The sequence below is a fragment of the Poecilia formosa genome, unplaced genomic scaffold (genome assembly GCF_000485575.1).
Source record: "Poecilia formosa unplaced genomic scaffold, Poecilia_formosa-5.1.2 Scaffold101, whole genome shotgun sequence".
Taxonomy (NCBI): Eukaryota; Metazoa; Chordata; class Actinopteri; order Cyprinodontiformes; family Poeciliidae; genus Poecilia; species Poecilia formosa.
This window is the reverse complement of record NW_006800040.1, coordinates 13,189-38,866: the sequence shown is the minus strand read 5'-3', so window position 1 is coordinate 38,866 and position 25,678 is coordinate 13,189. Positions and strand designations below refer to the sequence as shown.

The window sequence follows — 25,678 nt, the reverse complement described above, 5'->3', positions numbered from 1 at the left end:
AGCTATAAAGGTTGAAAAAGGTTATCATTTTGGAGAAAGTTTCATCAACATCAATATTTCCACTAAATAAGAGGCAATATAAATATACTTAATGAAGCATATTTACCGTGTTTGATGTTTGTTGTGAATGACGTACTCACAGACGAACAAGATAATTAGTCCAAGTTTGTCATTTATTAAACGTTCAGAAATTACAGCGGCTGTAATGCGCCACAGCAAAGGTTAAAAAACCCAAACAGCTCTAAACCACTCGTACCTTTTTGTCTGTCTCTTTGTCATTTAAGCACACCCGTTGCTGTGGCGACCGCCTGTGCTCCGCAAGCCAAGCAGAGATTACTTTAAAAACATAACATTCAGTCCGTTACGATATTAGGTTTTCAGGCTTGATATTTATTTTGCAATTATTAATAAGCGCTCCCCGAAGACAATCGGTGGTTGATTAGTTAATTTTAAACTCTTGCTCGCACAGAATTGCGCAACACCTGTTGAAACAATCACTGAGATTATTATTTTTGTTCAGTCATTAGTTTGAACACGTTTTGTTTTATTTATTTATTTTTTGTTCTATAATAAAGTTACGAACGTTTTGATTAGGAGTCAGAGGAGGATGTGCTGGTCTCAGCGTCCTGGCGGCATTCAGTTTGTCACCTAATGCCAAGATCGACTCAAACCTTGCGTGATCGACATATTGCCCCCCTGCTCTGGCAAAGCATGAACAGTTCAGAAAAGATACGAAATGGGAAAAAAAGTTATTTATTAACTGATTAAGTCGTGTTTTAGATTGTTCTTGAAAAACTAATCAGTCACGGCTTACTCGGTGCACTCACGGCTGCACATGTACCCATTGATTTTTTTACAGCAGACAGCCGCTCCCCTCTCTTGCAGGTACTGCGTACACCTGCTAAATCTTTTAGGGGTACGCAGTACCCAACCATACCTGCCTACTTTCACCCCTGTTTTTAAGATTGGCCAATTAAGCTACCCCTTCTCCTGGAATTTAATATATCTGTGTTGAAATGCTGTTAGTGGTGCTGATGTTCTTAGCAGGAAGAGGAGGCCTTAAGTAAAATTCTGCTCAAGGCCTCATACAACCTTAGACCGGCTCTGCAGGATGAGCTAAGTCCACTGAACTGGATACAGAGGAACTAATTAATTTAGTTTTCTGATCTCTACGCTCTGCCTGACTGTAAGTAGACAAAGCATTTGATATGGTGCAGTTTGAAGCACTGTGTCAACGCAATAATAATAATAATAATAACAATAACAATAATAATAAAAATAATACTAATAAAAAATAAGCTCCTCCACAACCTCAACCACCAGNAAAAAGTTATTTATTAACTGATTAAGTCGTGTTTTAGATTGTTCTTGAAAAACTAATCAGTCACGGCTTACTCGGTGCACTCACGGCTGCACATGCACCCATTGATTTTTTTACAGTAGACAGCCGCTCCCCTCTCTTGCAGGTACTGCGTACACCTGCTAAATATTTTAGGGGTATGCAGTACCCAACCGTATCTGCCTACTTTCACCCCTGTTTTTAAGATTGGCCAATTAAGCTACCCCCTTCTCCCGGAATTTAATATATCTATGTTGAAATGCTGTTAGTGGTGCTGATGTTCTTAGCAGGAAGAGGAGGACTTAAGTCAAATTCTGCTCAAGGCCTCATACAACCTTAGACCGGTCCTGCAGGATGAGCTAAATCCACTGAACTGGATACAGAGGAACTAATTAATTTAGTTTTCTGATCTCTACGCTCTGCCTGACTGTAAGTAGACAAAGCATTTGATATGGCGCAGTTTGAAGCATTGTGTCAACGCAATAATAATAATAATAATAATAATAATAATAACAATAACAATAATAAAAATAATACTAATAAAAAATAAGCTCCTCCACAACCTCAACCACCAGGTCCACTAACACACCATCTAAAAACATATCCATAAACTGTATCAGTGCAGATGGCCCACCAGGCTTGTATTACACTGGTGTTATGCCTGAGAAACCAAACAGTTCCTTTAGCCATGGAAGTCTTTTACTCTGAAGGGGCATCAAACTTATCTCTTCACATAACAGTTCTTCTCAGAACATAACATGCTTAGGAGCATGTTAAGGTCCTAAGCATGTTAGGAATTCATACTGAATTCAATACCTCATCTGGTCAGATTTAATGTTTGAAGAATTTTTGGTTTTCTAATCCCACTCATTTCTAATATCATCTCTTCTAGGTCATATGATGCATTTTCAACTTTTTACATTGGACATGATGGACTCATTCATTGTCACAAAGTTGAAAAGGTGAGTTAGTGGTTTCTATTAAAAGGCCTTTAAATATTCAGATTCAAATCAGGTCCCAAGTAAAGCACTACAAAATGTTAGGAATACTTGGCTTTCTGAAAATATTTCATAGTGCACCATAACCTTTACAGATTAACTAATTAGACCTAGTCCAGTTTTTTAAAGGCATCTGTCCAGATGTTAAATAGTTCAGTACTTTAGGTGAAAATACAATAATCCCAAGTGTCTGATCCAAGAATCAACCTCTGGATCAATGACAGTTTGTATGTAAATATGCCCTTTCATTATGCTGTTCATTATGTGGCGCCCTGAGACCAGTCAGTGGTGTCTGAGAGTTTCAAGGCAGTCTGCTCTTGGAAAGGACATGTTCACCCACAGCGGAGGACATGGCTCTCCTTTCACTACCTCATATCCTGTTTCTGAGCTGGTGCCTCCAGCCAAGGGTAGGGGGGAGTGATCTTTTGGTCAAATCTTCCCAGAGCCCAACCAGAGTCCTTCTGCATAACATCTCTGAATTCCACCAATATGGGTGGGTGTTATGGCAAAAAGGGAACTACTAACAAATCTTGTAACCTAGATTATTTTTTTCTTTTTAATGTAAGACGTAGATTTAATATCTTCACATAAAACATACTTAAAGCCAAATTATATAGGTAATTACTCTTATCATTTTACTTAACTTACTTTATTTAACAAAAAAAAGTACAACATTAAATATTGGTTCCCCATGTTTAATAAGAATACGTAATCCATAATTTATAAACTCATAGGGATTTCTCTGGACCTTAATTTTGTTCTGGATTAGAGAGGTATAAAGCTCCATGTTTGATTCTTGTTCTGGGTTGTTAAGTAAACTAACAGGTAATGTTCCGACATTAAAAGCTAAATGTTGGTTGGTTCTCCATGTTTGATTATAAAACTAAATGTTGGTTCCAGTTGTTCTAGGTTGCTGTGTAAATGGTACTGTCTAAGTTTGATCTGGAATTGTAAAGTATAAAGCTACATGTTGGTTCTCCATGAACTAATTGAACTGAACTCCATGAACTTCCTGTTCTGGGTTATTGCTAAGTAATCCACAATTTATAAACTAACAAGAGTTTCTCTAGGTCTTGCTCTAGGTCTTAGTAAACGTACAAAGCTAAATGTTGGTCTAAAGTAATGAGTACGCCACAAATTCTAAAAGTAATAAACTAAACAGACAGACAGGGTGAGGAAATGACACCTCAGGAAGGATAAGGCACATGTAGCAACATTCAGGCAGCCAATGAAAAGCAGTGAAAATCAGGGCAATGTCTATCTGTAGCCATGAGATGTGAATGTGAAGTAACTCTGTGAGCACTGTAGCCAGCTTCTCCAGGTTAAAGTCTCTGATGCGGTGGACTTATCTAAGGGCAAGTATTTAGGAGCACTCTGCTCCTGTCTTCCTGAAGACTCATATCTTCAGAAACGGAACAAGGTGTAAAAGAGCGTCTTGTTTACATATCCAGGAGAACTGAGATAGCCAGCCAGCCAAGGTCGACACAGGGGAGCCAGTTCCAATGGAGACAATAGTCTACCCTATCTTGGGTAGACTTTTAATTTCCATTTGCCCTAAAGTCTCACCGGTATATCTCTGTTCCATCATACTGATCAGACAGCTTGACAAGGCTCGAAACGACTGCCAACATCTTCCAAATTTGTCAATAAGCCAGGTATCCACCAACTCCAAACAGCCGAAATCCTGTTTTCATGAATCCAAAAAAATACAGATCCTCTGCGTTTTTCAGGGATAACGTGGACAGGCAAAAATATTTGCAAACATCCCAAAAGTCCAAAATGTATCCTGTTGGGTATGTCTCTGCAGGATAAGCAGGCTCTCCTTTGCCCAGTTTTCTCGTTGAGAAAATTTGATCAGATGCATTGAGAGACCAGTTAAACATGTCCATAATTTGTAGATTCAGAGGATATGCAAAGTGAGGCTCCAAAAAAGCAGGACAAAGAAGAGTAGGGAGAGAGGAAGGAAAAAAGCACCTGCCTTCACCGAGAGCTGAAAGAAAAAAAAAATACTGAAGTTTAGTTAGTGAATGAATAGTTGAAATGAAATGACTCCTGTGCTTTCTGTGGAGCAGATCCTGTAATGGTTTTGTGGCCTCCTCTTCTCTCCTGTTCCAGGTGATGCCGGCGCAGCCCCCCGTCCTTCCCAGAGTAAAGTCCCTCCTAGCGGGGGCTCTAGTGGCACTAGGAGTGCAAGAACACAGACCTGCTCTCAACCTTCTCCCCCCCATCCTTTCCTCATTGCGACAGAGCAAAAATTGACAGTAGAAAAATAAGTCAGTTTGATCCTGAAAATGTCCATTCACCCTCACCTCTATTTTGTAGCTTAAAATGAAACTACAAACAGATATGTTTGATTCATGCTGTCTCTGTTAGATAAGCAGTCATGGCTTCTCTCTGCTTCATCTGTTTCATTTCAGCTGTCTACTTAAAACCTTCCTTAGTTTTTTGAGTTCAGACATCACAGGATTGTCAGTTACTACTCTGCTGCCAAATGTTCTAATTAGAAAAGCTGCTGTTCTTTCACAACTATTAAAAGCATCAGATTTTAAAAATTTCTCTATATGAAGTTTAGGAATAAATGTTTACATGTTAAAGATTAGCTAAGCAGCTTCAGAACAAATTTTCTACTTGCCATGAGTATAGAGTAATAAAAGAATGTTGAATATTCTCCACTAAATGACGTTCAAAAGATTATTATTCAGTAAACCCTTCCCATTTTAGATGGCTTCTCTGTTTTTTGAAGATGTTTGCAAAGTGATTATTTTGTCCCTTTTAAAAGTTGCTTTATCATTTAAGTAATCAAAACATCAAGCTAGCATAAACGATAAGAAAAAGTAATCAAATGTAAATGGATACATTTTGAACTGTGTGGTTGAAATTCCTGCCACAAGCTTTGTGTTCCTATCACTGCTTGGAAAGATTTTTTTTCTTATGACAATACAAATCATCACAGCTCTAATCTTTGTTTACCTTACTGACTTTCAATTGGCTTTCTAGAAGTTATGGAAATTTATAATAGCAGATTTCTGAACATGAAGCTCTGGCTTGAGAAGAAGTCATGCTTGGAAAGGGTTGTTTTATTTGCTAAATCATCACATATTTCCTAATCTGCCTGCAGTCTATGGGGATGGACCTGTCCTCACACATTTTGTCTGGATTGTTTCAGTGAGCACAGCAACTTAGTGACTAGTTTTTAACAGCCATCAGAAAACATATTTTGTGTGAAGTATTTTTAGCTAATTATTTAACCAATGGCGTTTTCACCGCATTCAGCCTACGAGCTGGTTCAACAGGAGTCCAAATATGAGTTGAAGTTATGTGGAAATAAAATTTTGATATGGATCAGTGCTGTGGCCAAGACAGCCCCAGTTTCCAAACCTTTACTGCTGTGTCGATAAAAGTGATATTATCTTAATAAATACATTTAGCAATGAACATATCTTTACAATATAAATTATTTTGTGCTTCAACTGTAAAACCAGTTTGTGGGTTAAAATATGTTTTCCTTCCCTTCCTTTTACCTACATTAAAAGTACACAAATGAATAAAATGCACTCATAAATGTTCAACTTTTTGAAGCTTCCTGTTGACTGGTTGGTTCTTAACATTACTTAAAAAGAACCCATTTGACAGTCTTTAGGCAAACATAGGAGGAGTCGGTCTATCTATTAATGGTTTTTGCGACTGCTGGAATTCCAAGTCCTCATACTGATTCATGCATTTCCACAAGAAATGCTTTATAAAACTAATAAATTTTAGTTTTATAAAGTAAAAACTAAAATCTATTAGTTTTAGTTTTGTGATGAACCATAGCTACCAATACAGTAACCCAGGTCCAGTTGTGTTCAGCTCTGCATGTTGTAGAGTAAACTCTAGTGTGATTCCTGACAGGAAGAATAAACTTGTTTGATTAACATGATTCCTATCTTGGATGTACTTGGGAGGATATATACGGTGCATATCAGAGAAAAATCAAAGGTGATGTTGAATTACTAACAATACTTTGATAGCAAAATTCTTGCAGTATATTAAATTCCTTGCTAAAGGAATAAGTTTTCTCACAAAGAAATGAAAATGCTCCTTTTTAAAAAAAAATTAGGGTTACTTTTTTTTTTGAAGATGAGCACAATATTTACCAAAACAGCCAAATAATATATTACATAAATGTTTAGTAAACTTGGGGAGTCATGCTTTATATGGACTGGGAAACGGTTCAGTGTATTCTCTGACCCTACAATGACTAAGATGGAGTAAAAAGTAAATAAATGGTAGTGTTTAATTCCAAGTTCAAATTATAAGGTTTGAAACCCATGAGCTAAGGTTGTCCAGAAATGTTTAAGATATTTACTAAATAAAATTTAAAGAGTATGTCGAAATCTTGTGTACTTGGTACAATTATGTTTTACTGTTGCAGTGCTGCATCAGGGTACATCAAACTGTAAGTAGGACAGGCCTATGTCCTGTTTTTGTTCTTGCAGCAATATATTTTTGCTGTTTGAGAAGAAAAGTAATGGTCTTCCTAATGGCTGTTTGAATGGTACAATATTTACAATGAAAAGGTCCTTTGATCTTTGCTATTTTATTAGACTAACAATATTTGAGATAGGCCATAATATCAACTGAAACATCTTATTTGTGACAGTGGTTATAACATTTAAAACATTTTATCTGAGAAAGTACTGGCATTTTGCAAACACAGCTCCTGTTTTGCCTCTGAGAAGCCCACCTTTTCCAGGGCTCTAACCACTCCCACTACTCCTTCAAAGCATCTGGGACACCAGTAGAAACTTGGGGTTTGGAGCTAAAGAGGGGTTGGAAGAGATGAAATGGGATTCACCTTTAAGCGTTTCATGTGGTTGGTCAGGTGAATTTTGGCCTGGTCCTCCTTATAGAAACTCTTGACTGGTTTCCTGACTGTAACTTTGTAATCACCTCCTGCCAATTTTGTGCAGGACTTGAGGACTGAAGACTGCCTTTGATGCTCTGTGACACGAACGTGCTTCTTGGTGTGTGTTGGCATTGGCCAACACACACCAAGAAGCCACCTTGGTGGCTTGTTTTGTTTTGTCTTACTGGAAAACTAACCCAAAACTCATCTTCTGTGTTTTGCATAAAACTCCAAAGGATGGAGTATGATCAGTACACTGTACTGTACTTTTTTTACATGGATAAAAATAAAAATATTGTAAAAATTAAAACATACTAATGTTTACAATGTTGAGGACAATTGAGAGAGCCCACACACTTGGACTTGTGAGTTGTGTCCCCAAACACTAGATGAATCAAACAAGGTAAATCTGCAAGACCTGTTTTGCCTATGGGCAATTTGTTACTTTGTTTAAATCCTGATTCTGTAATATAAGTTCCCCTTTCAAAGTGTGTATACTCAGGCACTGTAAACATAAAGACTGTTATTAATAAACAAGACAAGAATGTAAAGAAAGTGTTAACTTACTCTACCACAAGATCAATGTTTTCTGAATACAAGAAGCCAGGTGAGCTTTTAGTTTACAAGGCTACATCCAAGCTTTTCATATAAAATTTAAGATCTCAGACAATGATGACTATCACTTTTTACTGCAAAGTCGGATAACATGGATATGAGAAAGCTGAACACTCTGTATTGCTGTGGTTATTTATTATGCACCTGTCGATACACACCAGCAGATGTTACAAGCTGTTTACTTCTTCAGTCAAATCCTTCAGTCCACAGAGGGATGCAAGTGGACTAGCGCCCCCCAGAGCCAAGTTGTGGCAAAGGAACTTAATGTGAAACATAACAGCGATGGGTGGGACCATGTGATTTCAGAAGTGGGAAGTGGAACTGGAAAACTGGCTGGCCTTCACCTTCGAGGGTATATTTTCTAATAGACTTTATTCAAAACTTCTTGAGATCACAGTAACATAGGCCAAGAGAAACAGAACAGCACAGTAAACATGGTGCATAAAGACAAAATAAAATGCATTTCAGGTTTGACAAGTTCACAAAATATTTTACAAAGACCAGAATAATCTCTTACATGGATTTCAAGGAGTTGTATCGTTTATGCAGTCAGCAAGTAACAGTTCAGTTATTTTAACATGAATTATTAAACCTCCGTTAGTTCTATCAATATTCAGTTACGGGGCTTGTTAGAACCCACTGACTCTTTACGTAAAAACAAACCACAGTTATTTAGATTTGTTCATCGTAGGTATTCATTATCTCTAAATTAAATCTGAGGAGCCTCTGAATCAAACTGACCTAAACAGCGCCCCCACGTGTTGAAAACAGTGTGAGCCACTTAGCGCCGCTGTGTAGTTGTTCTATCAGATCATACATGCAGTGAGTACGCATGCCTGCGCATGCGCGTTAAGAAGTCCGACAGTCAGAGGAGCTGTCAGTTCAGCATACGCAACAAGTTATGATGGAAATAAGTCATTAAATTGTTTTCAATGATAACTAGATAGATATACATGCATTGTCGTGGTAAAGCAGAGTCTAGCTTCAGCTGCAGTCAACTAACACACGTCCGTGTAAAACTCATTAACCTACTTAAGCGCTAAGTCAGGATATCATACAGCTGTTGATAGCAAAGTGTATGACGATCTACGTCATGATTCTATGTTGCTGATTAAATAAAATCACATGGTAATGACAGCGTATACTTGTCTGATAGATATACCCGTCAGTTCGTGTTAAGCGTATGATGATCTGACAGCGTATGCTGATCTGACAGAACATCGTCTCAATTGTCTTAAACCACTTTCCTCTCAACCCAAATGACGTCATCAGAAGTCTAAATTGTGCCCGAGTGCGTTTCTGTCAGCATGGCCAGTTACTGATACTTGCATACACTTTATCTAACAGTATATTTTTAATCGTGTGTGAATGTGAGAGAGACAACTGACAAGTTGAGACAGAGGTGAAGGTGTGGTGGCAGCAGGCTTGACGAGGGAAGGAGGAGCATTTGTCTCACAAGGAACATTTGGAGAACCTGCTGTCCTGCCGTCAGTGTGGAGAGGAAAGGTTTCTGAAGGAAGAGGAGGAGGCAGCAGCAGGACTTCATTCCTTCTTGGAGATTTTCAAACCGCGTCCCTGTTCGCAGCCTTACGTCCATGGAACTCGCAGTAAAGAAAGTTTACTAATCTGCTACACAAGAAGGTAAATCAACTCTGAGGTTCGTGAATGATTGTGATGCGTTGACCCAAAAGAGAGAGATACGGTTCAAGTCCAGAGCTGTGCTGACTGCTAACTAAATTTAAGATTTATTTCAGAAAGTGGCTTTCTTATCGCGTTCAGGTGTTCCAGGAAAAGGTCAAAAACTGTGGAGCTAACTGGAGCTCTCACTGCCCCCTTTTATCAGAAGCTTAACTGAAGTTAGGTCAACAGCAGCAAACTTTGGTTACAGTGAACGAGATTCTAAATATCAGCTGCGACCTAATAAGTTGAGGGTCAAAAGGTTTTTCCTTCATCATAACTACGTTGGTCGAAGGTTCACACATGTTTTTGTAAAGTAAAAACAATAACCCTTTAAGCTAATGATGATAAAGACTATTCAAGCCTCCTCAGAGTTTATTTGCTGCTGCCATGTTCTGATTCCCTGACTCCGCATCATTTTCCATCCGGCAAGGCAAGAGACGGCATTTGTACGAGATTTCATGCGGCAAGGCGGTAATTTTTCATTATTGCAAAAAATAAAAATAAATATAAATATTCAGTATTTAGTCAGTGGAAACTACCAGAGGTAGCAACACCACTGCAACTAAACTACTGAATATCCTGGGTTTGCAAGATAAAAAAAAATAAAAAAATAATCCCATCTTGATTAATTAGGAGAAAAAATAGGCTAGTAAATGAGAATAATTTGCCTTTAAAAAATGCACACATGTGAATGAATTAACTATGCAGACGAGCCCTGTATCCCAATGCAGCACCTGGATAAATTAACTGAAGAAAGAAGTTTAATTGGTTGCAACTTCAGTGAAGATGACTGAATAATCCTTTGAAAGCTAAGACGGGGTTTGAGGTTTGATAAAGTCAGGAGAGGTGACAGACAGACTCCTGGGTTACGTGATGTTTATTTTCAGTGTTAAACTGTATCCTTATAGAGGAAGACTTTCCCAATTTTAAGCCTATTCTACAAAGTAAACAGTGTCTGCCTCCCGGACCAGGAGCTGCAGCTAACTTAGTTACCTTCTAGAAAAGGAGTGTAGTATAATATGATCATTTCTTAAAGCAACATTTCAAGAAGTGCCACAGAGAAACAGTGTGCAGAAATACTCTGTATGTTAATGTGGTTTTAGAAGTACTAACAGTACTCTGAGACTCTGCACCAGAACCTCTGAACTTCTATGGTAGCTAGCATGTTGACCCAGAGGCCAGGTGTATGCTGCTGCTGCGCTCACTCACTGGAAACACATGAGAGGAAATGATAAAAATGTATATTTTTTCTCACAGTTCAGACCTTACGCATTAAGTTCTAAGATGTTTAACTTTTCCATGGGTTCACTTGACATCTGTGTTTTATCAGCTAAATAACAGGAAATTTATTCCAACTTTGCTACTTTGAAATTAAATCACATACACCTCACCTGTTGGTGGCTGGTTCTACAGACACATCTAAATTACATTATGTAAAACAATTAAATATTTTTTTGTCATGATGTCAGAAGGTGAAACTTGCATGTTATATTTCTATATAACATATGATAAGCCTGAAATATTTCATTGTGTGTGATAATTCTAAACCACACAGTGAAATATTTCAAGCTTCTGTTTTTCGTAATTTAGCTTATTGATAAAGAAAACCCAAAAGTCTTATAAAATTTGAATTTTACATAAGATCAATAAAAATAGAATATTATAAAAATAAATATCATGCTTCTGAAAACATTATTTATATCTATGGACTTGTTGCTTAGTTGGGGCTCCTTTTGCATGACTTACTGCATCAATGCAGCGGCTCGTGTGTAGAACTCGTCTGTGCATAGTGGCTCTAAGCTCTGAATCCAGTCTCAGTATTTTGCTGGACAATCCTCTCAAGGTTGTGGTAAGCCTCTTCCTACTGTATATTTCCCTTTCACTCAACTTTCTATAAATGTGCTATATATTTATAGAAAGCACATTTCTATAAATATAGAAATGAATCTGTGTGATATGAATTTGACTTTTTTAAATCTGGTGCTAAAAATATTGATTTCTTTCACAATATTTTATTTTTTCTGTATGTGTAGTTCTAAAGGATTTATGAAAATTCTCTTTGCTCTATTGCTTTTTCACCCCATTAAGCCCAGTAATTAGTTTTTACTATGGTTCAATATTATGTTGTATGTTCATTACCATGAGAAAAGGGGAGCACTAAAAAACCAATTTAAATGAACTAATTATATGTTTTGACAAGTTTCAATGATCATTTGTTTTCAGCAATATCAGCAGGTGTCTGAGGTGTCTCATTTTATGTTTCATTTATGTCTTTTGCCTTTTTGCAGCACTTCTGTCTGACGGTTTTAGGTTTCCTGTCATAAAGAGAAACATGCGTAGATTCAGCTCTGAAGGATCCCTTCTGGATCCTGATACCTTACAATGGGATAAACTGTCGCAGAAGACGTCAGAATATGGAAGCAAGAGAACATCAGTCACATGCAGACCTCATTTGAAAAATGATGAACTACACGCAGGGTCAGCTGGCTTGATTCCCAGCATTCAGGAGCCGACTCAGACACCCAGCGAGGGCAGGAGGAAGGAGCTGATCAGAGAGCAGAGCGTCAGCGTCGAGAACCTGAGTGTGTTCGGGAAGCAAGAGATGGATCACCTCAAAGTGTGTGCGATCAATGAAAGCTGCAGGGCTTACAGTGACAGTCAGCTGACTGCGGTGGCAGAGGACGTCATGGATGGTGGGGAAAGAGAAGGCCAGCATGAAACGTCTCTATCGGTCTCCTCCAACCAATTCTCCTCAAAGTCCCAGGAAAAACACCATCACAGGGCCAGACTCTCAGCTGCAAAGCTACACCTCAAAAGTCTCTTTGATAAGGTATAAGATGTTTACTACATTTCCACTCACCAACACCTCCTATCACTTTGTAAGAGCCAGGCCTGTCATGATAACATATTTTGATGGAGGGTAAACTGTCCCAGAAGTTATTGCGATAAACGATAATATTGTTGTTTTGAGACCATGTTGAAGTAACGTAATGGTAATGGCATTGTAAGAATACATTCTCAAAGATCAATGATTAAAATTCTAATGAACATTTAACACTGGAACTGGAAGACATTTAAATATTCAAAATAAATAAATAAAACAGCAAATAAAATGAATTATGAAGTCTCTATAAACAAAGTTGTTCTTCAAGAAAAAAGGCCAGTTCAGACCAAAGCACCAGAATGAAGACTCTTATCATCTGGTTAAAAGAGAGAGAGAGGAAAGAGAAACAATAAATCATGAAAGTAGAAATGATTGATTGTTTTAATTTATTATGCGATTAATTGATTGATTATTTATTGTACCAGGCCTAGTAAGAGCTACCATTTCATTCTGATGCAAACTAGTGGCACTGCCTTGTAGTTTTATGTTTAGGTTTTACTAGAACTCAGTTTTAAAAACTAGCCTCTAACTATGGCCGTAAAAAGGCTTAATGCTGATATGAATGATGATGTATCAGCGAGTGCATGATGAATGTGCTGTGACTTCCACTGTAGCTCAGTGGGTACTGTGGTCATCTTCTAATCAGAGGGTTATAGGTTCTTCCTGTCACATGTCAAGGCAAGTAACTCCAAATTGCTTAGCGATCATATCGGTGTGTAAATGTGTGTGTTTGTGAATGTGAATGGGTAGCTCGAGTGTAAAGAGCCTTGACTGGTCAGACTTACTAGGAAAGCACTATCTAAGTTCAGTCCATTAACCATTCAGACTAGTTAAAATGCTATACATGTACAGGCCATTTACCAAACAAGGGGTAATCAAAATTGTAGTTTTAACCAAGCACACAGAACAGTGGAGAGGAAAAACTAATTATCACAGATGTTTCCTCTAAAAGAAACGGTAAGAAAACCACAAACGTCATGAGAGATGGCTAAATAAGTGACTTTCAGCATTAAGATGTAAATGCAGCGGAACGTGAAAAATTCAGATTACATTTTTTTACTAAAACTAAAAAATAAATGATTTTAACTGGAAATGTATCAAACTGTTGGACAACACTGCAACAGCAAAGCCGTACAGATTAGCTCAGTGTGTTGGACTCACTGAAATAAAAACATGGCTTCCATTTTATGAGCTTTGTGTTCAGAAGAGCAACACTATAATTGCTCTATTCGAACTAAGCAGACTCTGTTGTTCATTAGTGATGAATTATTTTTAGTGGTTTCCTATCTGATCTATTAATCTCATTATTTTGTGAATGAATTTTGGCTAATTTTTCATCATGTGCATGTGTTTCAGTTCTTTGAAAGTCCAACCTTCGTTACCTTTATCTGGTTAAGGTCTGGACTTTAACTGGGATGCACTTTGATTATTTTCTTTTGTAGACATTCAGTTCTAGATTTTCTGACGTATTTCAGATCATTGGCCAGTTAATGATCCGACTGTGGCCTAGCTGTGCTCTCTGTGAGCTGGTTGGCAGGCAGAGACTGGGGGGTCTCATGATGGTTTATTGATTTTGAAGTCAGTTTATTTATTGAGATGGGCCATTGTACAGGCCCATCACAATAAATAAATCAATGAATCACATGATAAATTAAAATGAGCTTAGTAATTTCCATTTGCTTAGTAATTTCCATTTGCTTGATTTATTATTTTTCTCCTTTTTTCTCTTTCTACCAAAAACTGGATGACAAAAGTCTTCAGTCTGGTACTTTGGTGTCAACTGGGCTTTTTCACAAGATCAGTCTTGTGTCCATAATTCATTTGTTGTTTCTGTTGTTTGGTTTATTTTGGATATTTAAATGTCTTCCAGTTCGTGTTAAATGTTCATTAGAATTTAAAGTTTATTGATCTTTGAGAAAGTCTTCTTGGATTATTATGCCATTACCAAAATGGCATTATAATATAAGGCAATAGCATTATATTGCTTGAAAATGGTCTCAAAACAATATTATCGTTTATGGCAATAACTTCTGGGACAATTTATCATCTAGCAAAATTTGTTATTGTGATGGGCCTATAATACATCTTTGAGCAAAGATTTAATGTTACCATTGACCATATAGACTTTCACATTCCCTTAAAAGTGTTACATTAAAATGATACATTGAGTGTCCACATACCCATATTTGCTACACAATTTAAAAATATTCACTCTTGCATCAATCGGTATGTTAGCTGTCCGACAAGTGCAGATGGACAAATCTGCATACTCACTGAGTCATGAACTGAATTAATCTTGATCAGTGGACTGATTCAAACCCCTTAAGTGAGAAAAATCAATGTGTCTGCATACATGCTGGCATTTGCACAATCATCTACTCTGTTCTTACTCTACTGTTATTGCACATCTGTTTTTGTGAAAAACTGTGTTGTAAATAGTTTGTCTTTTTCAATTTTCAACACACATTAGGTACATTATTGGAAAAGTGATCCGACTCAGTTGCGAGTTTTTATTTCTAATAACTGCACTTCTTTTGTTGTTGTCTTGTAAAGTATATTATTTTTATTACTATTATTGATGTTTTTGTTAATCATGTTTTCTTTCAATATTTTATATACTTTAAGAATTTTTTGTGTGAACCTTTATATCAATTGTTGCTGTTCCAGTTGTATTTCCCCTTTGTAGAAAAGCAAAGGCTATTTCTATATTATTGTCTATTTTTGTTGCATATGTAAAAACTACACAAACAAATTCACTGTGAAAATTTGTAAAAGTTTATTTTGGAAGTGGCAAAAGATTTTCAAATAATTGTATGGGTTTTGTTTCAGAGTCCACATTCATCAAACTCAAACTTGTATAATGCAGAAGAGAAAAACAGGTGAGAATCTTGCTTCATTTTTCTTCTTGCCTGCTGATAATTAACATTGCCTGTAATCTGAATGTCATTTTTATTGTGAAGCAATTTCTCATATTGCTACTTGTATTTTGCTTGATCTATGCTTCTCTGTCTGAATCCCTTGCTTACTCCGGCTCACAGTGCGACAGAGAGGAGGTCTCGTATGCATTTCATGCGCCAGTGGAGTCAGGTGGGCCATCAGAGCAAGGGGGATGTCAGTCACAATATGCTGAAAAGTTGGACCGAGTCTTTGAACACCCTACTGTCTAGTCAAAGTAAGTTCCAAACATATTACTGGCTCTAGCAGGCGATGAGGATCTAGGCAGACTTGCAAAACTAGTTTAATTCTGAAAACCTGTGAAATCTTTTGAATGATAACAAAGTTGTTGCTGTTAGCTGCTCGAGCTTCCCTTAAAACAGAGGTTCCAAACTGTGGGGCGCGCCCCCTAGGGGGGCCACCATGCTATTGCAGGGGGTGCGCGGGAAGCTGTCTGGATAAAAAACAAAAAACCATGAACGCTGTATGCGCTCGGTTTTTACCTTAGAATGGCAAACTCTGTTATTCCTCTGTCAATTTGATACAGTAGGGTCTTCCGCCTTTCCCATATCTGTGTCCTCTGTCACTTTTATCAGCAGTTAAAACTGTTTAATCTGTTGTTAACATGTCGTAACCTGTTTTTCCGAGCCGCCTTTAAACCTGTGCAGCAGTGAAGGAGACCTGCTGCAGGTGTGCAGAGCTACGCAGGTGTGTTAGAATCACGGCAGCAAACCAGCAAAACGCAAATAACTTTTCAGTTTTTTCCCCCAAACTAACCGACTGTTGAATAAAGCTGTTGGATGCAGGTAAAGTTAGCTAAAAGATGACTAGCTAATATCAATACAGCTACTGATGTTGTTGTCTATGTCCAGCTATGTACATTAATTTTGCCCCCCAAAAAAGTTGATTCTCCCTCCTCCTCCACTGTTCTTTGATAGGGAGTCTCAAAGAACCCCACCGCCCCCTCACACACATCATTCAACCAGACAGCTATTTGTAATCCATAGGGGGGCCCAGAAAATGTTTGGAAACCACTGGGGGGGGAGGGGCAGGAGAAAAAGTTTGGGAACCACTGCCTTAAATTAAGAGCTGCATGGCTCCGTAAAACTGTCACCACGACTGTCACATCTTCATTTTCATTGAACATATGTGTTATCTTCATTTTGTTTGCAAACATTTACCAACCTGGGCTTGTTTTGTACTTTTTTAAACATTAGCATCGTCATTTAAATCAAAACACAGGTTTGGTTAAATTTATTGCTTAAAACAGAATTTTTTGCATTTTTCCTGACCTCTGTGACTTCTGTGTCACCTCTGTGGAAAACCTTCTGATCATTGTGATTAAAGGGGAAAACATCCCAATCTTACTTTGCTGTTATCTATGCTTTTCTTTTGTAAATAAAGGAATATTCTATAACTTGATTTTTCATGTTTTAGTATTACCCATATGTGTGGGAAAAATCTTTTAAAGCAATATCTGTTGTGCTTGGATGAAAGCAGGTCAGTGAATCAGAGCAGATTTGTCTGAGTTAATGCTTTGAGTTGCAGTTAAACTTTAGGTTTAGGTCAACCTTGATTTATAAAAAAATCATTTTGTTCTATTACAAGTATGTAAATTAGTTACTATGCTAAAAAGTTCAGCCTACTGGCCCTCTTCAGCCACTTTGGCCAGTCTACGCCCTATTCCCTTTGATCTTTCTCACATTTTGCTACATTACAATCATAAACATCTGTTTTTTTTTTGTGTTTTTTTTGTTTTTTACATTTTATAAGCCCAACACCATGTCAGCATAGTTGTAGTCCGCCCATCATCTTCTCCTGCATTATCCTGCTCAATTAAGATCTCTCTTCACAGAAAGTCTGGGTTTTCTTCAGTTGACTTGGTTTATCTCTAGAAGATTTTTCTACTGGAGGTTACATGAGCTGAGGCCCACTTATGTTTCTTCTCCGGTGCTAGTTGGTGTTGCAGTGTTTGGAGCATTCCTGCGTTCTGAATTCAGTGAGGAGAATCTTCAGTTCTACCTGGCCTGTGAACAATACAGACATTCATCCAACAACTTCAGTCTGCAGAGAAGAGCTAAACGCATCTGTGCCACCTACATCCAACCTGGCTCCCCCCGAGAGGTACCACACTGCCTTCACACTGCCTTCACAGGAAGCTGCAGCTGTTACAACAATGTAAAACTTCTTTATGGCCAAAGAATGGAATTTAAGAATATGTTTTCTTATGGACTCAGTTGTTCTTCTAAACCAATGAAGGAATTTGTTAGCAGGTGAAGCTGCCATTTAAACCAAGGATGATGAATTTACTGTTTGTTCTCTTGCAGGTAAACCTGGATAGTAAAACTCGAGATTTGACTCTCCAGCTGCTGCAGGCTCCTTCTCGCAGCTCTCTGCTCCCAGCACAGAAACGCGTCTACTCTTTGCTGGACACAGATTGTTACCCACGTTTCCTGGAGTCAAACATCTACCAATCTCTGCTAAAGAATGCTGAATAGAAGCCTCACAAACCTGACGATCTGAGAGTCTCTGTGATCTCCACTGCTTCTGAGTATCGGACACTAAATATTTTGCACTCTGGGCGGGGGTGGGGGGAGGAATCCCTTTTTTGTCTGAGCCTGAGATGGATCAATAAGGAATTATTAGCAAAACCTGGTTTGCCCAACTCTAAGAAAATAGCAAGGATCCATTCAACAACACAGCTAAAGCAGAGCCTCACCTTTATCAAGTCCTCAGATAACTGTAATATACTATAATTGTAACTGTCCATGTTGACTAACCACTGTTGTCACCATCACAGATGTATGTACTGGACTTCCATTAAAACTGAATGATCCTTCAATAAAACTAAATGTTTTTAGTGGGTGTGAGAGGTTTGGTTTATGACTGAGACTTTTGTGATCTAAGCCATGAGGCAACATGCAGAGATCATGCAGTTGTTTTATAAATTACCTTACAATTAATGCATTAGCAAAGAAACAAAACTAAAAGTTAACATTTTTAGTCTTTTAGCTTTTCAATTTTAATTTGATCCCATTTTGGCCTCATAAATAACCTGCATATAATGATATCCCATGAAAAGATAGGCACAGGTCAAAAAGACTAAACACAGCTGTCACTGGCTGACTGTATAAATTTGTAGGTCATCTTGAGTTGAATCAAGGCTGTGTGTCATTTGTGAGTGTTATGTGCTTAAACAAAATGAATGAGCAGTGTTAATGTATCGGTGCAAAAGTGGTTAGATTGTAAAAACAGACATTTTAGTCAAAATGTATAAATACTTTAAAGTATGTTCTAGTATATGCACATACACTTAATCTTACTGCAGTTTCTTGACTGAAGAACCAAATTGCTAATTTTTCAAGGATTTTGGAATAAATATTCACCAGGTTATTTTCCTGCCATCAGTTGAACATGAACTGAATGTTCTGCAGTTGTTTCTAAACATTATGTCTTCTATGAACAGCTCCATGGATCATTGAGCACTGCCTGGGTTTTGTTCTCTGCTTACTGGAAAGAAAAAAACAAGCCAAGCAGGAATGAACTGTTGAAAAGGTTAAAGTTCTGTCAGCGCTGCTCAAATAGGAAACTTGAGAAACCTGAATGTTTCCACTCAGACTTCAAATTAGCTCAGTCTAAAAGAAAAACACATAACCCTAAAAGGTAATAAGCAAGAAGTTGCTGAAGAAGCTCATTAATTTCTGAAAAAGTAATTCAGTCCTGTTGGTGTGGCATGCACTTTTAATTTTCATATCAGTCTCTGATCTCAGCTAATGTTTAGATTTTTAGATTTACATCGTTTTCTTCATGTAGTTTCTGTTCCCATCTATAAGCATTACTCTGTATCTCAGTGTTACACGCTTCATCTCCTTTAAACCCCTGGAGGAAAACAGTGTCAGTGTTTTATTGACGTTTCTGTTCATATCAGGCAGACAATACAGTTGAACGACGGATGCTAATGTGCATCGTAGTGGCTTTTAAGAATTTGTTTGGACAGGTCAGAAGTTGAACAACCCCAGCAGAATGAGTCAACATAAAGAAATGCATCAGCAAAGTGCTGCAAGTATAAACACCCAGATGTTGACAGAAGATAAGCAGCAGTTCCTCATACTCAAAGTCAAGTTACAGGGTGAGTTCACCCAGAACACAAAGGATGGTTGTCATGATGACGTGTTGCCGATAGATACAGGTTTGGCTTGGTTCACTATCATCATCAGACTCTTCCTCACTCTTTACTGGAACAGTGCAGTTAAAAGGGTTTATTTTTATCTTTCAGCAGATTTTGTTAAGATAGTAAGAGGGTCCATGGTTACCACTTGTATCAACATGACAACTTTTTGTCAGTTATTTACAAATAATCCACCAACTGAATAAATAAACCTAACAATGCAAATATTGTGGTTTTGTATTAATAATGTAAACTTAATCTTACTGCAGTCCACACTAATAAGCCCAATAAAGACTTACCAACAATACCTGACTCACTGAGTCAGGAGCATTGGAGAAAGCTGTTTAACAGTCGCTGATGAGGTACCATCCAGAGGTCATGGCAAAGGCGTAGATCCCATCTCATTATTGGGGAGGACCATAAACAGGAAAATTTCTTAAGACCACTTTTGGGGTGGGGGGTCGCAAAGTTACAGTGAAATGTAACGTAAAATGTGGTTTACAGAGTTTTTAAACCACATTCAAGCTGCAGGACCAAAAATGACTAGTAATGCACATCAAACACGTATTTTTCTCAGTAAGCAACCTATTGAGAAATAAAACTAAAACTCAAATGTTGCTTCTATACGAGTTTTCTTCAATCTCACTGATCTCATCTCTGCTACACCTTTACAAAATTTTAAGGTTCTAAATAAAAAAGCTTCAATGAGTAACTATTAAAATTCCTCAGAAACATTGATTTATTGAAATGGCTCCCAATACAAGTTACGGGCTATTTAAATTATAACTTCATATAACTTATGCTTTATTTTAAAGCCTTTTTTAGTTTTGCCATGCCCAACAGGTAGATAGAATTGAATATCTGGGAGATATAATTAAACGTAACATTTAAAGCACCAGGGTTTATATAGAAAAATATTTTATTTTCTTCAATGATTTTTTTTGGGGGGGGACAGTTCTAGACTTTTCCAAGATTGGGGGAATCCCCCGATTCTCCCGGGATTTACGCATATGGGTCAATGGGCATGAGGCGAGGCAAATGGTAAAGTCTGATAATTACAAAGGACTTCACACTGGAGTCAGTCATTCACCAATTAATACACACATTCACACACTGATGGTGGTTAGCTACATAGTAGCCACAGCTGCCCTGGGCAGTCTGACAGACTGGTCCTACTCTGACCACATCAAAGGCATATAATCATACACGCACAAATTCACAATTAAGGAGAATTTAGAAGCAGCAGTTAGTGTAATTCATAAATTAATAAGAAAAAATTATAATACTTTCTGGCCTTAGTTTGAATTGGCACACTTCTGTTTACCTTTAGCTTGCTGCTGGTACACATGATTCAATAAAGAGTTTTCTATTCCAGCATTCTGGTCCTGTTTGTGAACTGTGGGAGGAAGCTGGGGTACCTGGAGAGAACCCACACATGTAAGAGGAGAACATGTAAACTCCATGCAGAAAGAACCGCAGGGATTTGAACTCAGGACTTTCTTGCTGCTAAACAACAGGGCTACTAAGTGTGCTACCATGGAGTCCTAACGTGACACCAGACTGACCAGTGGATTTAGTGAAATTTTCCCCTCGATGTCAGGTTATTGGAAACTGTGGCGTTCCAATAACAACAAATGACTCAAGTATTTTGGCTTCACTGAAATTGAATGTAAAGTAAAACTGTTACAGTACAGTATGATGGAAGTGTGGCTGTTCAGTTATCACAGATTCAGAACTGCACTCCACAGTCAACAACCAACTCAGAAACATTGGTTTGGAACATTCTGCTTGATTTAATACCGCAGTCCGGCTAATCCATGTGTGGCTACTGTGTTTATCTTGGTCATCCATGTTAGATGCTCCTGATCACCAAGGGCGGGTGCTTCTGTAAACCTGATTCTGCTTGACCCATTGCGCAGTGGAGTAGTTTCCTCCCACTGCCCATGACCAGTCTGTCTGACTGGTCATGGGCAGAAAGGTATTATCTTTCTCCAGAGGTTTGCAGTTGCCTTCAGATGAGCTCTGTTTATTGTCCAACACTTTGGTCTCCTCTGAAGTTGCATGGGCCTCAGTGGCTGAATCCAGGTGCTTCTTTGTGCCATCTGTGGTAGTCAGGCTGTAAACATCATCACTCTGAGGTCCAGGCGGTGCTGCCAGGCCAGGCGTTGCTCTGCTCAACACAGAGACAGTACTGGGGTCATTAGGGTAGAGGGAAAACAAGCAAGCTGTTTAAATATTTCCATGTGCCATCTGACAACTTCAATTAGATAACTGCCGCAGCATAAATAAAATCACTTTTACAAATTCTGTATTTAATAACCTTATTGAAATGATGGGAGATATGAGGAATGCTCCTTTAAGCTCTCAGCCAGCTGAAGGGTGTGTTCTGGCCTTGGCCAGGGTGTGTTCTGGCCAAGGCGTGTCTGGCCTTGAAGGCAGGCAGAGACATGCCAAGAGCAAGACACAAACATTCCTTCAGGAGCTTGAGCTGTAGCCTTAGCTTGTTTATGTTTTGTTATGAATGGAGCTCCACAGATGCAGATCTGTTTGCAGTAGCCAATGTCACCAGCAAGGTGATAGGAGCCCAAGCTTAGTACAAGACCTGGATTTATCACTGTCTGCAAATTATAGGGAGGGGTCTAAACCACAGTTTAACACTGTACATCAGGGGTGCCGATGTTGCACAGTGGAAAATATGATTGTTTAATTTTATTTTTGTTGTGTTTTGCATGTTCGGATTGTTTTGTTTCTTGTTTTCCCCTTTGACAACCCAAACGCACTAGGCTGAAAGCCTAGTGCGTTTAGGAGGCGGAGCCCACTGATTGCGTTCTGTAATCAGTGTGCTCAGGTGTCAGAAGAAGCTGATTGAAGTCAGAATAAAAGGAACCTGGAAGAAGGGGAGGTGCGTGTAGACCGATCCTGGGATTGCCAGACGGATGCGCCGTCGAGCGAGGGGCGGAAGGAATTTGCACGCCAGGCGCGAGGCGCCGAGAGGTGGGCCAATGGCTCAGTGGAGAGGATCGGGGCAGAGGGGAACCTGCCCGCGCCTCTGGGTCAGTCCGAAGAGGGGCGTGGCATGCCGGAGAGCGGAATGGTGCCGGAACGTCGCAGAGTCAGCTGAGGATCTGCAAGTGAGCGCCTTATAGGCAGATTGCCGTCACCTGGAGCAGCTTGATGAGTGGAGCCCAACTGGCGACCTGGGATTGGTGACTTCCTTTAAGGACAATTATTGGACTTTGGATTTTGTAAAGAAGACAAGGACTGCTTTTATTTGTTGCTATTAGAAAGTGACCCTTTTTGTAATAAAATATTCTAAATTTGATTGTTCCGTTGGTTGGGCTTTTTGAGTTGTTTGCTCCCCCTTGTATAAGAACAAAGCGTGGGGCCATATTGGTCACACCCAAAGTCGGTCCTGGAGGGCCAGCATCCTACATGTTTTAGTTCTCTCCTTAGTGGTAATAACTTTCTCAGCAAGTCAAAATTCTTCTTAGGCTTCTAACGAGCCATCATTTGATCCAGGTGCGTTAAACCAGGGAGAGAACTAAAACACGCAGGATGCCGGCCCTTGAGGACCAACGTTGGACACCCCTGCTGTACATCCTTATACCTAACTTTAGCTATAAGTGTCCAAACTTATTCCACACACAAACTGCAGTCTTTTTCTGTTGACATATTTTTGCCACATACACTTTCTCTGCACACGGGTTTAGTCACTCAAATTTACTGTCTTTGTATCACAAAGCCCAAACCAACAGGCAGAGCTGTAAAGTGCAGTAAATGTCCACTCAGTGGTGTGTGAATACTTGCCAACCTGTGTCCATTTTTCCAGCCCAGTGCATATGTCTCATCTCCCATTGGTGTCCGACCTGGAGGCAGTGGGTATTTACACATCAGGAGGCTGAAAACTCTGGAAGACCAGTTCTGACAACTTATATAAGTTTATACAAGGGTTTGTTTTTTTTACATTGCCTCATCTCTTTTTTTTAACTTTTCCTTCTGCATTTCTGCCTCTTCATGCAAATGAGCAGGGCGGTGCCTATTGGTTGGTTAGCATTAAACTATACTTAGCATCAACAAAGATGGCCAGCAGTTTCAGTGAGCTGAAGCTTAGTAACTTTATTAGAAAATAATACTATAACTCCTGACTTAATTATTTTTCGTGTGGATGCTCAGATAGAATGCGTGTTTCGGTTTCATGGACTCAAATGTTGACTGTTAGGTTTTTCATAGTTTAGATGAAGCGGCCGCAGAAGTTGAAGCTATAAGACCCCGCCCTGATCATTTGCATAATGAGCCAGAAATGCATAAGAAAAAGCAAAATAAGAAGACGAGGCAATGTAAAAAAAACAAATGCTTTTGCGCTGTATAAGGACAACGCGAAAAAAGACATACACATTTCTTGACAAAAACACGTGTGTAAGAAAAAGGAAAAACAATATATACGTATTTATATTGGGAGAAAATGAAAAAAATGTTTTAGTCGTTTGCAGTATTTTCTGATTTGATGTTATGGCAAATACAATCACTCAGAAGACTACCAGCAGAAATGCACTGACTGTTTTCATTGAAAGTAAGCCACAAAAGATGATAAAAGGATCTGGAAAGTTGAGTGGAAGGAAAAAAGTGTGGCATATCTGAGTTTTCAAATTGAAAACTCAGACATGCCCAAATGACCAATTCAATCTGACCAAAAATATGATCAATTCTGACATAGTTCTAACTATGTCAGAATTGGTCCCCCATACAAAACCACCAGTAGGACCATTATACATTGTACATATAGTTTTGTTTTTTTTTCCAAACAGGGAGTCACTAAGAGTGACTCTAAGGTGCAAAGTTGCTATGATGAAAATAAATTAACTCAATAAATATTAGTTACAAAAACACTTCACACCTTCCAGCCTCAAAATCTAAAAGCCACAAAAAATGTTACAAGTATTTACATTTCATGTTACTGAATTGTTGGAAGTGTAACTTATGTTTTACGTTTTTAGACACATAATCAGTTACTGAAACATTTAAACTCAATCAGGGTTCAAGTATTCAAAAGGTTAACCAAAAATTCCCAAAACAAAAAATAGGAAAAGAGACTGAGTTATTTTTGTTCGCCTCACAAATTTGCTGAGGAGCGCTTGATGCTAGTATTTCCAGAAGTAATTTCCCGGTTGGGATGAATAAAGTACTTCTATCTAAGATCAGTTTTTGGAAACCTCAAGTCCTAAAACATTCCCAATGAGATTTAGGTGAGGGAAAATTGCCGGATGGTGCAGCAAAGGGATGCTATTCTACTAAATTTCTTTCTCAAACATACAAATTCTGATGCGAGTCTCTGAGGACACACAGGTCTTTACAGGCTGTGTAGCTTTTCATCTCATCCAGAAAAGATTATAACTGATTCTGGACCAAAGACAATGACGTCTGTCTTTTCTGCATAAAGTTGAAAGAAATCCTAATCTACTCACTCATGAATAGTTTGGATACAATAACTCAATGGCTATGGTAATGTGAACCTGAAAACCTGGATTTAATTACTAAAAATCTCCTGTAAGTAAAATTGTTTAAACTCAACTTTTCAAATGGCTAATCAAATCTTACCTGACCTTCTGTCCAACAGTCCAGCATGTCTGATGTCCATGTGTCGACTGTACAGGCTGGATCTGGCAACTAAACCCTTTTCGCTACTGGAGAAAAAAGTGCACAGAAACCAATGATACAAACAGAATGGTGACAAAAAACCAGGAAAAGCAAGGGTACTAAGGGATGGGGGGAAGCCAAGCAAAAATAAATAACAAATAAGAATAAAAAAATAACTCAAATGTATAAAACTGGAAAAAACAATGGTTTAAACATAAGCTCAGGCAATTTTATATATATATATAATATATATATATATATATATATATCAGACACTGAGGACTACCTGAGAATACCACAAGCAAATGGCAACCTCAATGACAATGAGGTCACACGGAAAGGAGACACAGCCAAATATCTCCAACGAATAAGGCAAGTCCTGAGAACCAGCTCAATGGCATGAACAAGGTCTGTGCGATAAACAGCTATGCCTTAACAGTAATCAGATACCCTGCAGGAATAATTAGCTGGCCAAAGGAGGAGATAAAGACCATGGATGCTAAGACTCAGAAACTACTAACCATGAATGGAGGGCTCC

General features: G+C 38.4%; 3 protein-coding genes across 6 annotated transcripts in view; 2 read left to right on the top strand and 1 right to left on the bottom strand.

Moving 5' to 3' along the window:
* cunh6orf136 (chromosome unknown C6orf136 homolog) overlaps positions 1 to 5,906 on the top strand; it is a 13,869-nt gene extending 7,963 nt beyond the window's left edge. For 2 of the 3 annotated variants that reach the window (XM_007559007.2, XM_016674791.1), the window contains 2 exons: positions 2,232 to 2,301; positions 4,453 to 5,906. In XM_007559007.2, coding sequence (XP_007559069.1) covers positions 2,232 to 2,301; positions 4,453 to 4,596 — 214 coding nt within the window. In that variant the 3' untranslated portion in view covers positions 4,597 to 5,906. The remainder of the gene's footprint in view (positions 1 to 2,231; positions 2,302 to 4,452) is intronic. The other variant, XM_016674790.1, reaches the window with a different exon arrangement.
* Positions 5,907 to 9,066: 3,160 nt separating this feature from the next.
* Positions 9,067 to 18,204, top strand: LOC103142787 (regulator of G-protein signaling 1). Its single transcript, XM_007559006.2, has 6 exons — positions 9,067 to 9,481; positions 11,809 to 12,350; positions 15,234 to 15,283; positions 15,443 to 15,576; positions 17,296 to 17,462; positions 17,666 to 18,204. The coding sequence occupies exons 2-6, from the start codon at positions 11,853 to 11,855 to the stop codon at positions 17,834 to 17,836; spliced, it is 1,020 nt and encodes a 339-aa protein (XP_007559068.1). The 5' UTR covers positions 9,067 to 9,481; positions 11,809 to 11,852; the 3' UTR covers positions 17,837 to 18,204.
* Positions 18,205 to 20,450: 2,246 nt separating this feature from the next.
* atat1 (alpha tubulin acetyltransferase 1) overlaps positions 20,451 to 25,678 on the bottom strand; it is a 17,260-nt gene continuing 12,032 nt past the window's right edge. For both annotated transcript variants that reach the window (XM_016674793.1, XM_007559004.2), the window contains 3 exons: positions 25,102 to 25,187; positions 23,318 to 23,372; positions 20,451 to 21,676 (listed from right to left, as the gene is read on the bottom strand). In XM_016674793.1, coding sequence (XP_016530279.1) covers positions 21,373 to 21,676; positions 23,318 to 23,372; positions 25,102 to 25,187 — 445 coding nt within the window. In that variant the 3' untranslated portion in view covers positions 20,451 to 21,372. The remainder of the gene's footprint in view (positions 21,677 to 23,317; positions 23,373 to 25,101; positions 25,188 to 25,678) is intronic.